General features: G+C 39.9%; 3 protein-coding genes across 3 annotated transcripts in view; all 3 read right to left on the reverse strand.

The window, feature by feature from the left end:
* cita (citron rho-interacting serine/threonine kinase a) overlaps positions 1 to 3,903 on the reverse strand; it is a 121,082-nt gene extending 117,179 nt beyond the window's left edge. Inside the window, exons 1-5 of the mRNA XM_010794583.1 lie at positions 3,824 to 3,903; positions 3,428 to 3,550; positions 2,710 to 2,851; positions 1,970 to 2,145; positions 792 to 893 (exon numbers count right to left, since the gene is read on the reverse strand). Coding sequence (XP_010792885.1) covers positions 792 to 893; positions 1,970 to 2,145; positions 2,710 to 2,851; positions 3,428 to 3,529 — 522 coding nt within the window. The 5' untranslated portion in view covers positions 3,530 to 3,550; positions 3,824 to 3,903. The remainder of the gene's footprint in view (positions 1 to 791; positions 894 to 1,969; positions 2,146 to 2,709; positions 2,852 to 3,427; positions 3,551 to 3,823) is intronic.
* Positions 3,904 to 4,935: 1,032 nt separating this feature from the next.
* crybb3 (crystallin, beta B3) lies at positions 4,936 to 6,496 on the reverse strand. The gene is made up of 6 exons (XM_010794595.1): positions 6,452 to 6,496; positions 5,982 to 6,063; positions 5,746 to 5,861; positions 5,480 to 5,612; positions 5,265 to 5,407; positions 4,936 to 5,170 (listed from the first exon to the last, which is right to left on the reverse strand). Exons 2-6 carry the CDS (start codon positions 6,054 to 6,056, stop codon positions 4,936 to 4,938), a joined length of 702 nt encoding a protein of 233 aa, XP_010792897.1. The 5' UTR covers positions 6,057 to 6,063; positions 6,452 to 6,496.
* Positions 6,497 to 7,483: 987 nt separating this feature from the next.
* Positions 7,484 to 12,039, reverse strand: part of LOC104965506 (uncharacterized protein KIAA1671 homolog) — an 8,623-nt gene continuing 4,067 nt past the window's right edge. Inside the window, exons 2-8 of the mRNA XM_010794463.1 lie at positions 11,700 to 11,806; positions 11,099 to 11,195; positions 10,725 to 10,872; positions 10,436 to 10,569; positions 10,053 to 10,321; positions 9,866 to 9,951; positions 7,484 to 8,498 (exon numbers count right to left, since the gene is read on the reverse strand). Coding sequence (XP_010792765.1) covers positions 9,876 to 9,951; positions 10,053 to 10,321; positions 10,436 to 10,569; positions 10,725 to 10,872; positions 11,099 to 11,195; positions 11,700 to 11,806 — 831 coding nt within the window. The 3' untranslated portion in view covers positions 7,484 to 8,498; positions 9,866 to 9,875. The remainder of the gene's footprint in view (positions 8,499 to 9,865; positions 9,952 to 10,052; positions 10,322 to 10,435; positions 10,570 to 10,724; positions 10,873 to 11,098; positions 11,196 to 11,699; positions 11,807 to 12,039) is intronic.

The following is a 12,039-nucleotide window of genomic DNA, read 5'->3' on the forward strand; positions in this document are numbered from 1 at the left end:
GTGTGCCTTGGCAAGTTAAGCAGACGTTGAGTTCAATAATTTGTACGGCCCTCGAAGGATGTTGTACAAATTGAAATGGCCCTTGAGTGGAAAAAGGTTCCCCACCCCCAATTTAGGTCAATAATTGAAATCACGATTATTAAAAAGGATTATCCATTTACTTTGAAAGCATCCATTTATTGAAAAAAAAAAATGTGAACTGTATGTTTTTAACAGTTGATTACCCTGAACTTTAAGTATAATTCAACTGAAAAATCAATACAAATAAAAAAAATAAAAAAAATAATAATAATAATTTTATTTTGATGATGTTGTTTTCATTATCGTTGCAAGCCAAAATCGTAATTGCGATTAAAACACGATGAATTGAGCAGCCCTAGTTGGTGCCCTAATAATTTGTGTAATTTGAGTAACTTCTTTACCATTGTAATCCCACAGTTCAGAAAGAAAACACACAACGCTCTGAAGTTAAAACACCCTCTCTTGTAAACAATTTTAAAGCTGGCAGTGGCATCACATTTGTTCAGTTAGTATACTACAGTTACTAACTGAAGTACCATCGGACTCATATTACAAGTAGGACCCTGGGTATTAAAATGTATAATCCACCCACAAAGCACTGCATAATGTTTGCCATTGGCTTGGCATGTTTATGACACAATGACTCCCCTTTGGTCTATGGCCGTTTGCAAAAGACCCCCAAAGCCTTGTTCTGATAAGTAGAAGTGTATGTAAAGGAACCAGTTCATTTCATCCTCATCATCAGAGAAGAAAGAAATCAGCAGTCTCACCAGGTAGACCCGTTCTGTATCCTGGAAGGCGTACAGAAGCTGCGGGATCCAGGGACTGCTGTTCAGAGCCAAGACCCTCCGCTCCTCCTCATGAAAAACCACCTTAGAAGAATTAAAAAAGGCATCAGTATATAAACATTAGATAAATACAACAGCAGTGCTACACAGTGTTTGTCACCAACATGAACTCATCTGTCTAAAACACTGAGAAGCTACTATCATTAAAGCTCCAATGGGGTTTCAATGTTGTTATTCTATTAAACCATGGGGAACATTAAAGTACTTTTCAATGCACTCTTTGTCGACTATCTTCATTTCATGTTGCTCATAGCCAAAGTGGGATGGAATTGTGTCAAAGATTATGCAAAGTAGGCCCAGGTGGCGTGAACAAAGCAGTTCATGTTCATACAAGTTGTTCATTGAATTGATCATGTTAGGCCCTTCCTGTCAGAGCTCATGTACTATTCTGACTCAAATCTATTCTATTAGTCACATGCCAGAGAGCACAGCTGTGGGATAAAGTGCCCACAAGTTTTATTCAACCCTACAACCCCCTCCAGTGGCGCTTTTTCAGAATGCAATGTTTTTGGAACAACAACAAAAACACAATGATTGCGTGGAGGATATTGCAAACATTAAAAAACCCAAGATTTCCATAAACTGTTTTGAGTCTTACAGATACGGCTTTGCATGTGCTTTTCTTTTCAATTTACCTTATTCATGTTTATCTGGTGATAAACAACTGCATTTTGGTAATGTGTAAGTGGTTAAACCCTCAATGATTTAGTTCATTTCAAAACCAATGTCATGGTTAAATGAAATAAGTCTAAAATCATTGACCTTTAAAAAACGTGTGCAGAAACTGAGCTGTTGTTGATAATGGTTGAAAAACAATGCTCAGGCATATCAGGCTTCTGAGTTTTGACTAGTAACAGCGGGAAAAGCACAGCTGTTAGTAACAATATTTACAATGGCGGTGTGTCCCAGTCATCCATCTCTTATCTTATGTTTAATACTCAGATCAATGTGCTAAATTCCTAATGTGACATATAAAACTGTAATTGGTATAAAAAGGCCACTAATGTTGTAACACCAAATTAAAAAAATGCTAAAGTTGACATTGACATACTTCCTACTGGTTGACTCTACTGTAGTAATCTATTAAAGCAGTCACTTACATTTTCTTGAGTGCGTAAAACGGCCTTCTCCATGACCTTCAGTGCACAAACATTCCCAGTTGCCTTCTCTCGGACCACTTGGACTTCAGCGAAGTGCCCACGGCCCACCACTGCACACACTTCAAAGTCAGCAGGACCAGGCTGCATGTCCCGCAGCTCGGAGACCACTTCAGAAACTGATTCACAAACACACCGACAGCCTTTAATTCTTTGTTTCTGGGAAATTAAGTGACACACATTTTTAAGATTTTGAAATGTAAACTTACTATATTTACAAAAATGTGTTCTATTGTGATACACAGTGACATACACATTGAACTTCTATTGGTATGACATAAATGATGTCATTCTGGTATTGAAAATAACAAACTGTTTGTGAATATTCAAACTAGAAAACAGAAACAAAATAAAAGAATAAGGGCTGAACAATTATCAGATTATCAGAAGTGTAATAATGAAATTGGAGAAGTTGCAATATTTGTGGTAATAATGTACCAAAAATCACCATTATTAGTACTAAATAATAAATATTTTTTCCAGACTGTTGAGCCCAAATCAATAATATAGTCTTCAAAAACAAAAGCTCCAAAAACATAAATAGGAATGTTCAAAAGCTGACCAAATCAAATCAACTGACACCTTTCAGACTTTCCACTAATGAGATGGATAACACAGATAGACAACAAAACAAAAAACAAAACAAAAATAATATCATGCACGTGTGTAAAGGGTATGCTTACACTTTTTGACAAAGTTTGCCACATGATGTATCTTCATAAGCTCTGGGGACATGCACTCCTGGTAGAGAAGCAGCAGAGCCTCCAGACACTCCTCCCGACCTAAAGTGCTTCCTCCCTGTGGCCCACACAGGCTGACTCGGCCCTGCAGAAGGTACACAGACATAGGATCAGCTGCTGACAGTTACTGCGGCTGCTTTTAAGACGTGCAACATAGATTACATTTACTTTATTGACCCCAATGTGGGAAACAAACATAAAATAATAAAATGTAAAAAATATATAATTAAAACAGAACTAAAAAGTTAAATATAGACATATTGACAGTGAAAAATATATTCTGTAAAATATACACAATGCAGGAGCAATTACAGCTAACAAAATAAACATGTAGGATATTATTTACATTAAGTGTGCATGACACAGCATATTAAATTAAGTATAAATGTAAAAGGTACGGTGTGAAGACACTATATACAGATGGAAGAATAATGTTTTTTAAGGAAAGTTATCAAAGAGTAACTATGGAGCAGTGAGTTCTCTGCTAGCCAGAGGTGATTTGTTGTACAGAGTTATTGCTGTTGGCAGGAATGACTTCCTGAATCTGTCTGGAGCTGACTGTTTGAGAAGGAGCTCCACTGTCTGTGCAGCTGCTGGCGGAGAAGGTGGCTGCTCGTCTACAGTTATGGCATCAGGACATCAACGATATACACAACTTTACCTGAAATAATTGGTTGAGCCTGGAGCTGCGGCTGGTGATGGGGTCCGAAGAGGACATCATCGTTTGCAGGCTTCCTTGACTCGCGTATTTGAACTTCAACATTGTTTCTTAACAACAGACAACCTGTGCGAATGACACACAGATAGTAAAAGGAAGTAAGTACTCAAATGAAACGCGTTGATTAATAAAAGGTATCTATGACGGAGGACGAAGGTTTTAGAAAAGCTAAGGAAATAACTGTCAACAAATGTCAACAAAGCGACCCTTTAGCATGCTAAGTTAACGTTAGCTAACCTTTGCTAACTTTGCTATCAAACAAAAACGTTGACGCGACACGTAGAAGTGTCCTTCAGTTACTTTTCAAGAGACCAAAGTGTACGGGAGGACTTTACTCACCAGACTGCCATGCAGGTTATTATAATTTAGTCCTAAATATACACTGAAGCATTGACATGCTAAGGAGCACACTGTTTTCCTCTCTTCTAACGTTGTTTCCGGTCGACTTTCAAATTTTGCGCGTTTGCCGCCCACCTCGCGAGCCTGCTGAATGAAGGTGACGTTTGATTGGATCACTGGTCTTTTGAGGGCGGGACAAGCTGTTGTTTAACCAATGACTGATTTTTCAGCCCTGTCATTGATTCATTGACAACCAAAGAGACTCATGAATATTAGAGAGTACATTGGTAAAATTTAACCTATAATTACAACATATTATGACTCATAGTATGTTATAATAATAGGTTACATAGGTCAAATTATAAAACTCATAATTTATGAGTTTTATCATTTGAAAGGTGCTTTACTTTATATCTAGCAGGACTATTTGTTGGGATACATGTCACTAATTTTAAAGGGGTAACATAATCCTGTCATTTAGCAATGTCTAAACCTGTTGACAAAGTTGTCATTTTGAACTGATTACATTACATGCCCATCGCTTTTAGGTCACGTCAATATTTTATTTTTCCTAATTGTATAGTGCCAAATTACATTTAACAGACTAATGGGAACTTAAAAGATGTATATCAATATTTGATTTCTACTGTCCCAAAATGTACCTAAACAAGTGCCCATTTAACCACCCCAAACATTTATATATGGTTTCCCAGTGCTGCTCCTAATGCTTAATAGTCATGCAATTTTAACAATACTGTGAATAAAAGAACACCTCTCTAGAATTATTTATGCTTAATAAATAACTTGCAAAAATGATCAGAAAGCCAAAATCAGGGCCAAACCTTTATTTCCAACAAATTAACATTTTTCATTATTGTTAGTTACAGTTTTCCAAAATTGCATGGTGATATATATATATTCTCTAGAGTCTAGACTAACAGGGGGCGTAGTATAGAGAGACTGGGGACTGGCCAGCTGCCTTTAGCCCGGCCCGGTGGTGCAGGAGGTGATGGTGTTAAGGTTGGGGTTGAGTTTGGGATTTAGGGTTGGGAGCAGGGTTAGGATTGGGAGTGGGGTTCGGTTTGGGAGTGGGGTTTGGATTGGGGTTAGGTTTAGGGGTTGGGTTTGGATTGGGGGCAGGGAGCGGGGGCGGGGGCGGGGGCGGGATTGGGAGGTGTAGGGGTGGTGGCAATATAGCACCCTCTCTTGTGCCACTGCATGTCCCGTACACGTCGGACGGACTGGATCTGAGGTGCATTGGCTCCCCAATCGTTCCAGTGCTTGAAATCTCCATGCTCAAACACATACTGGGGCCCTCTGTAGCCTGGGTACATGTATCCCACCCACCTTCATGGGAAGAGAAAGAGTAGTGTTTTACTTTTCCTTAAAAATAGAACAAATATATAATATGACATTTACCACTGGAAAGGTTACAGCTTACGTTCCATTGATTGCCTTTGCACTGGCCACACGGTCCTGGAAACCATATGCCCAAATACTGGGGACGTCATCATCAACAATCTCCATCATTCTACCTTCAAACACTGCATTCTCAAACAGGTGCAGCTTATGATCTGCACTATCCTGCAGAGAAAAAAAAACAATGGGTTTATCATGTTTGAGAGGATTTGTGAATATTACACTTATTATACTGACCACTTTCAGAAGCTTGAATGAGCTCAGGCTGTAGCTGTCCAGACAGTTGGTCCAGGTGCTCCAACGGGGATATTCTCCTTTCTCCAGCACAAACTGCGCTCCTGCAAAACCTGGACGCTCATATCCCACCCATCTGAAGGTAAAAAGAAAATGCATTACATCAAAATGCTAAAAAATAATGCCAAGCAAGAAAAACAGCTAGAAAACTGGATGCAGATGCAATAAATATTGTATGAAAGTCAATGAAGTGAAACTAGATTACTCACGGTCCAGACTCCACGATGATTGAGCCGACCTTCTGCATCTTCTCCATCACATCTTTACATTCACCAGAGAACTCCACCTTCTTTCCCCGAAAGTTCTCAAACTCAAAAACTGCCAACTGCAAAAGAGGTGGAGAGTCGGGTGAATGTGATCTCCAACAAAGTCCAAGTCAAGGTATTTCTGACCGATCTCAAATTGACACATATAATAATTTGTGGACATGTGATTATTGAGTTACCTGATATGTGACTCCGGCCCCTCCTTGGCCCTTTTCTGCTGGCAGCTGGTCTGGGGTTCCCTGCTTGTCAGTCATTTTGCCTCTAAAGAACAGCAACAACATTGTTTAATCCTATGAGCGCTAACATCGGATTAATTTTTACTCTTAATTTGTTTTAGCTGTAATGTTTTGGGGTATATACAGTTGATTGCACCAACAACAATTATCAAACTTTAATACATCTCAGGAAAGGCTTCAAGCATTTTTTTTTATGAGCTGCTTGCATTGATAGTTCACAAATCTACCTTTGCAGACTTTTACTTGTTTATTTAACGTAATCCTATTGTGTCCATTCTATCTGTAAGAAATCAAATCACATCAACAGTGCACGCACAAAATGCTTCTTACGAAGCAAGCAGATAGAAGAAGGGACAGGGAGACAGGATAACAAGAAAAGCCTAAAAGAGAGGGAATATCTTAATTTGCTTTACCTGGATTGCTTGTGTTTCACTGCACCACGTCTTTCCCCTTTGTTTTCTTTCTTTCCTGTCTGTCTCAGTGTGAGGGTGTTTGTGGGTGTGGAGGCCTGGCGAGCGTTCTGTGGAGGCCAGTCGGGGTATTTATGGTTTGTTTCTGGCCACAGCAGCAAAAAGCCTGTTGATGCAGCAAGTCTGTCGCACCCATTGTGTCCATCACACTGCTTCTCAATAGGCTTGCCCCTCTGCCCCTGGCACACTGGCAAACGCTGCCATCCTGCCCATGATCCTACAGCGGGCACACGCACTTTTCAAGAGAATGAACAGAGATCAGTCTCACTCAGCAGTATTGGCCCCACACAGCTATCTTGCAATGATGTCTTCTGCCTGTTTCTTCATCTTTATCTTTATATAGGATCACCCCAAAATCAATAATACATATTTTTCCTCTTAGCTGGAGTGCTATTTATCTAGTCAGATTTTTGGGGGGATGAGTTGGAGATACCAGCTGCTTAAAGCACTTTGTTTTATGTAAGAATGCTAATGACAGCATGGGATGTAAACATGTAAGATAGGATTAATTGCGCCCTCCTCGACTTAGATGTAACATTAGCACAGGAGTGCCCCTCAACTTTGTGTAGATGCACTCTTTCTTCTAAACGGCAATGTGTTAAGAAAAACGTTCCTATCCGAAAACTGCATACTAAGTCTTGAAATGATTCCTGGAAAGAGACACTGCTGATAAGTGTTTCAAATTGATTTCCTGGCTGCTTTGAGCAGCACAGGACGAGTGCCATCTAGTTCCATTATATTCGAGAGAAGGGAGATATTTTTAGGGCTTATATCTCCAACACTCTGCAACTCGCAGCAAAACAGTCTAAATTAATGATTGGCACAACAAGAACACATATCTATTTAGATAACAATGCATTAGTGGACACAATACATGAGACTTTGTTCAAGGTGTATCTTAAAACTGACCGGATGGTGTGTATGTTTGAATGCTCCACTTCCACCTATCTTTTCCATAAAAAACCACACACTCTATTGCATTTCATAGAAAAAGGTTTTAATAAAATTCCCTCAATTTCCTCTTATTATACATGACATTGATCATACATGATTACTGCATTGATGACAGCCACTCTTTAACATTGAAAAAGGCACATAAAAGCATCTCGAGTAGATGATTGCATTTTTCTGGGTTTCATATTTTACAAAAACAATTCCTGATTCTGTTACAGCATAGAAATATACTTCACCAGCTCACTGGTCGATTGGACAAAATCCAGGAAGTGCATCTTTAAAGGCACAATAAGAAGAATTTGTCAATTTGAACTTATAAACACAATAGTTGATAGATTATTTTTCATATGAATCAATACAAATGTTTATAAAATCCTAGTCATTGTACATTTTACATTTTGGAACTGGAAAGAGAATAGACATACATGGTGAAACAATTAAAACAAACCAATGACCATGATACTACAGTAAGGTACTTGATTATTGTATTGCTTAGATGTACCATCATTTGTTAAAAATGTTCTTAAAGTGCTTAAAGGTTTACTTGTGATTAGAAAGATAATGTAAAAAGCATTTTGTACAATTTAACTAAATACACACAAGATGCAATCTATATGTATATTCAGTATGTTCTGTACATAGGTGTGTGTGACAGGCGATACCCTGCTGAAGCCTAGTGTCATCGGTCCTGTCAATATTAGACTTATACATTCAAACAATAGGACAGTCCATGGCTTTGCTCTGAATTACAATGGGGTATTTTGCCTCCATTGAGCCTCTGTACAGCAGAAAATAAATCATGTACTTGGAATGAAAACATCACAGACTTGGCACCATATTTCATGTACAGGCCAGACAAGTTCTTGATGGCCACTACGTTCAGCAAAAGCCTGAATACCCCTGTTGCATTTCTCAGTAAATGTCCGAAATAAGGCACTTAAAGTGGAAAATGGAGCAATCATGCCAAAGTTTCTGCCAGCAGCAGCAGCAGCTGAGATGGATTGATTCTTGCTGAACGGCCTTGTCCCAGTGTCTCCTAAAGGGAACCAGAGGAAGAAAAGTTCAGGAAGGCATGGCAAGTTTTTAAAAATAGAATATTTCAATACAAGGTAATTCACAGTGCTTTACAAATAACATTAAAAGCATTGGTATGCAACAGAAATGCATTATAGAATGATATTCATATACATTTAAAAACAGTCATTAAAAAGTCAAGAGAATAAAAAGGTTACAGTGCAGTGTAAGGTATTAATGATTATTTGATTTATCAGCATGGAAAGTTTATTATATATAGCATATTATTTACATTTCAAACTCGGGTAGGAAGAATAAAAGAGTGAAGCATTTTGAAAAAAGACAACATAAAAATCTAGTGCAAATCATAGAACAGAGTGCAATTTCTGTTTGTTCCATTTTTTTTCCATTATCACAGACTAAGGTCATTGACTTTATGCATATATGTTATCACATGTCATTTGTTGGAATAGACTCTAAGTACCCAAGAGTGCATTAATGTGTAGCATGGAGGGTCAAAGAGGCACTCAAACACATAACCCTGTAACATCAACATTTTCCATTTAAATCTGCAGCTGTTAACGTAAGAAAGAAAATGGATGCAAGCGGCGATTCAATAGGCAAATTGAAAAAGCATCAAGCAGAGTAGATTGCATTCAGGAACAAAGAGAACCTTTTCACCCAGTGCACACTTTAACATGGTGATAGGAGAAAGCTCTGCAGAGATATGGCCCACTTCCTGCTTTTGTCTTTGCTGTCAGCTTCTTCTACAGTTGCATTCAATTAAAGTGTTCCTGACAGCATTGCCGGAAAGTCCAAAGCACTTGTTTTCTATTATCGCAAACCTATCCAGCTGTCTCACATCATGACTCACAAGCATATTAACTCTTAAATAACGCCTTCACAATTAGCCATATCTCAAAAAGATCATAACGCTCGTGCTCAACGCTCCTCTATGGCTGATCCTGTTAAGTATTTTACATTACATTACGGATCACTAGCAATGTATAGGGCAGGCTGTGAAAGCTCTGATGTGCTTGTTAATACAACCAGTAGCTAAATCACGTTGCTAAATAGGAAAATCTGGCTCGTCTTTTTATGAGAAGAAGCTAAAATGTGTTTATTTGACCAACTCACAATGCTAGTAAAATGTAAAAAGAAAAAGAAAGAAGCGTTAAATTGATACATAAAGTAGTTGTTTCAAAAATGCTGAAAAATGTGACTCGTCTTTACAATGTAACGAAAGAAACCCAGGTAATCTGGTAACATGCTAGGTCTATCACAAGGGAAAAGCAGAAAACAAACTTCCTTTTTGAATTAATATTTTATTATGTGGCCAAGAATAACTGTCTTTGGTATTTCAATGTTCCCCTTGCTCATATTGCTCACCTGCGTCTGGCTAAGCCTCGCTGTCGTGCTGACTCAGGCGCTTCTTAGACTTCAGTTCTTTCAGCCAGGCGGGAGAGGAGACAGACCTGAATGACACAGAACCACAGGTCATGATTAAGACACATACCATATTTCTCATCATATAAAGGATTTTTTAAGTTTCTGTGCTGTCATGATCTGCTCTCACCCTCCTCCCCCACCACCTATGGGTGGCAGGACTCGGGCCGCCCCGGGGAGATGAGCGGCCGGGCGAGGAGAGCGATCGGCCGGGCGAGGAGTGCGAGCGGCCGGGAGAGGAGTGCGAGCGGCCGGGCGAGGAGAACGAGCGGCCGGGCGAGGAGAGCGGGAGGGTTTTGAGGGAGATGGAGCCGCTTCCTCATTTCGACTTTCCTTGTTTTCTTCCTTTTCCTCGCCTCCTCTGGTTCCTACTCCACCTGTTCTCCTTTTCAGCTGAGCCTTGAGGGGACATTTGAATTCAAGTCAATTTAAATGCCACCCATTCGTATCAAGTTATTTATCGTAAAAACTGTAAAACATAGTAAATGATTCTCAAACTCTGATAGTGCTTACAATAAGGGATGCAGGGTTCAAACCAGTGAACATGGGGACTCTCTGAGAGGGGGGAGGAGAACGAGCTATCTTCGGTTTAGGCTGCTCCTCCTCAGAGTCTGAATCCCTTTGCTTAGACGATGCCTTCTTCTCATCTAAAATCACCAATATAACGTTCAGTCATCAGTACATGAACATTTCCAGACTGCTTTATTGAGAAATTGCTTGATTAGTTATAAAAAAACTGTAACTTAGAGCTCATGCCCTCAATGTACTGAAGATCATTCAACAGTATGGATGCTGTAATCACCTGTGGTGTCCTGGGCCCTCCAGTCCTGACTTTCATTTGAGAAAGAGAAACCTCCACGCATCGAGAGTGGCGGACGCGACCGACTTCGGCGCTTACCCAGATCTGCCTTCGATCTCTGAGCGCTGGTGTCGAGGAGAGGAGTGGAGCTCTGTGCACAAAAACACACACATCATCTAGCACACACTGAATGCAACACACTGTGATTGTAAATGGACTATCACACTACAGCAAAGCAGATGCAAGAGAGTGTTTCTTTCCAGTCAGGTATGCAAAGTTACACCCAAACTACATGTTAATGTTTGTAGAGGATGACGCAGACATCGGCTGTGCCCTTTCACAAAGGAGGAATACTGTAGAAACAAAGAGTCACCAACCTCAGGGAATGGAGCCTGCTCCGGCACTCTGGAGAAGTCAGTGGTATCAGGGTCTCCAGAGGGTTCTTCAGGAACCTCGTCAGGGACGGGCTCTGGGCTGAAGAGAGAGAACAATTTAAATCATGTGTGATTTGAATGAGTAGGAAAAGGAAACTGTTTCAGTGTTGAGCTCCAGTAGCCACAAGGGGGCACAGGGAGCTTCAGTCTTGGAAACACTTGAAAGTCCTTGTTATCATATTTTAGTGTGCAGTTACTATTGGTTATGTCAAATAATTGATGTTTGAAGTTTCCAAATGCACATTGTCCTGAATATTTAAGCACACAAAGCTGACTGAAATGTATCCCAGTCCAGTTTCACAAAGGGTTGTTTCTAATGCAGCTTGATCCTTGAAAGCTCTCATGTCCGATGGCTATAGCGCTTTTATTATCAGACGTGTTACAGTTTGAATCAAATCACCTCGATGTGAAGCCACACCTTCAGCACAAGACATGACACTTAAACCTGTCCAGTCCTGTCTGTCTCCATCAGGGTAGATGGAAATATACACAGTCCGCAGTTTAGACTCAGTACTGTATGTGTTTTGTGCAACCTCTCTCCTACCTGTCATTGTCAGGTGTCCGCTCGCAGGCCCCATTCTGCTGCTCTGGCTGACTGTCTATCAAAGCATCAGTGTCTTCCCCCGTTGGGCTATAAGTGTTAACAGGTGCCTGAAAGACAGAAAGACAGACCAAATGAACAAAATTACATTATCATACAACAGATCCAGAGAAAACATAAAGGAAGTATTGGGCTATGTAGGAAAGATATTTGGCTAAAGACGAAAACCAGCAACCCTTCTGCTCTCTATGTTGTATATCACACATAATCCAAATGAAGTGAGTGTGCTTTTATTCTGTAATTCTGCGTATTAGAACGTCACATTCTGTAGATGAGGCGGGGG

Source organism: Notothenia coriiceps, unplaced genomic scaffold (genome assembly GCF_000735185.1).
Source record: "Notothenia coriiceps isolate Sejong01 unplaced genomic scaffold, NC01 NC01_scaffold00002072, whole genome shotgun sequence".
Lineage (NCBI taxonomy): Eukaryota > Metazoa > Chordata > Actinopteri > Perciformes > Nototheniidae > Notothenia > Notothenia coriiceps.

Coding starts and splice junctions, on each gene's coding strand:
- crybb3 (XM_010794595.1), bottom strand. CDS start 6,056: ATGACTGACAAGCAGGGAACCCCAGACCAGCTGCCAGCAGAAAAGGGC. Junction 5,862..5,981: donor GGGCCGGAGTCACATATCAG/GTAACTCAATAA, acceptor CCTCTTTTGCAG/TTGGCAGTTTTTGAGTTTGA. Junction 5,408..5,479: donor CATTCAAGCTTCTGAAAGTG/GTCAGTATAATA, acceptor TTTTCTCTGCAG/GATAGTGCAGATCATAAGCT.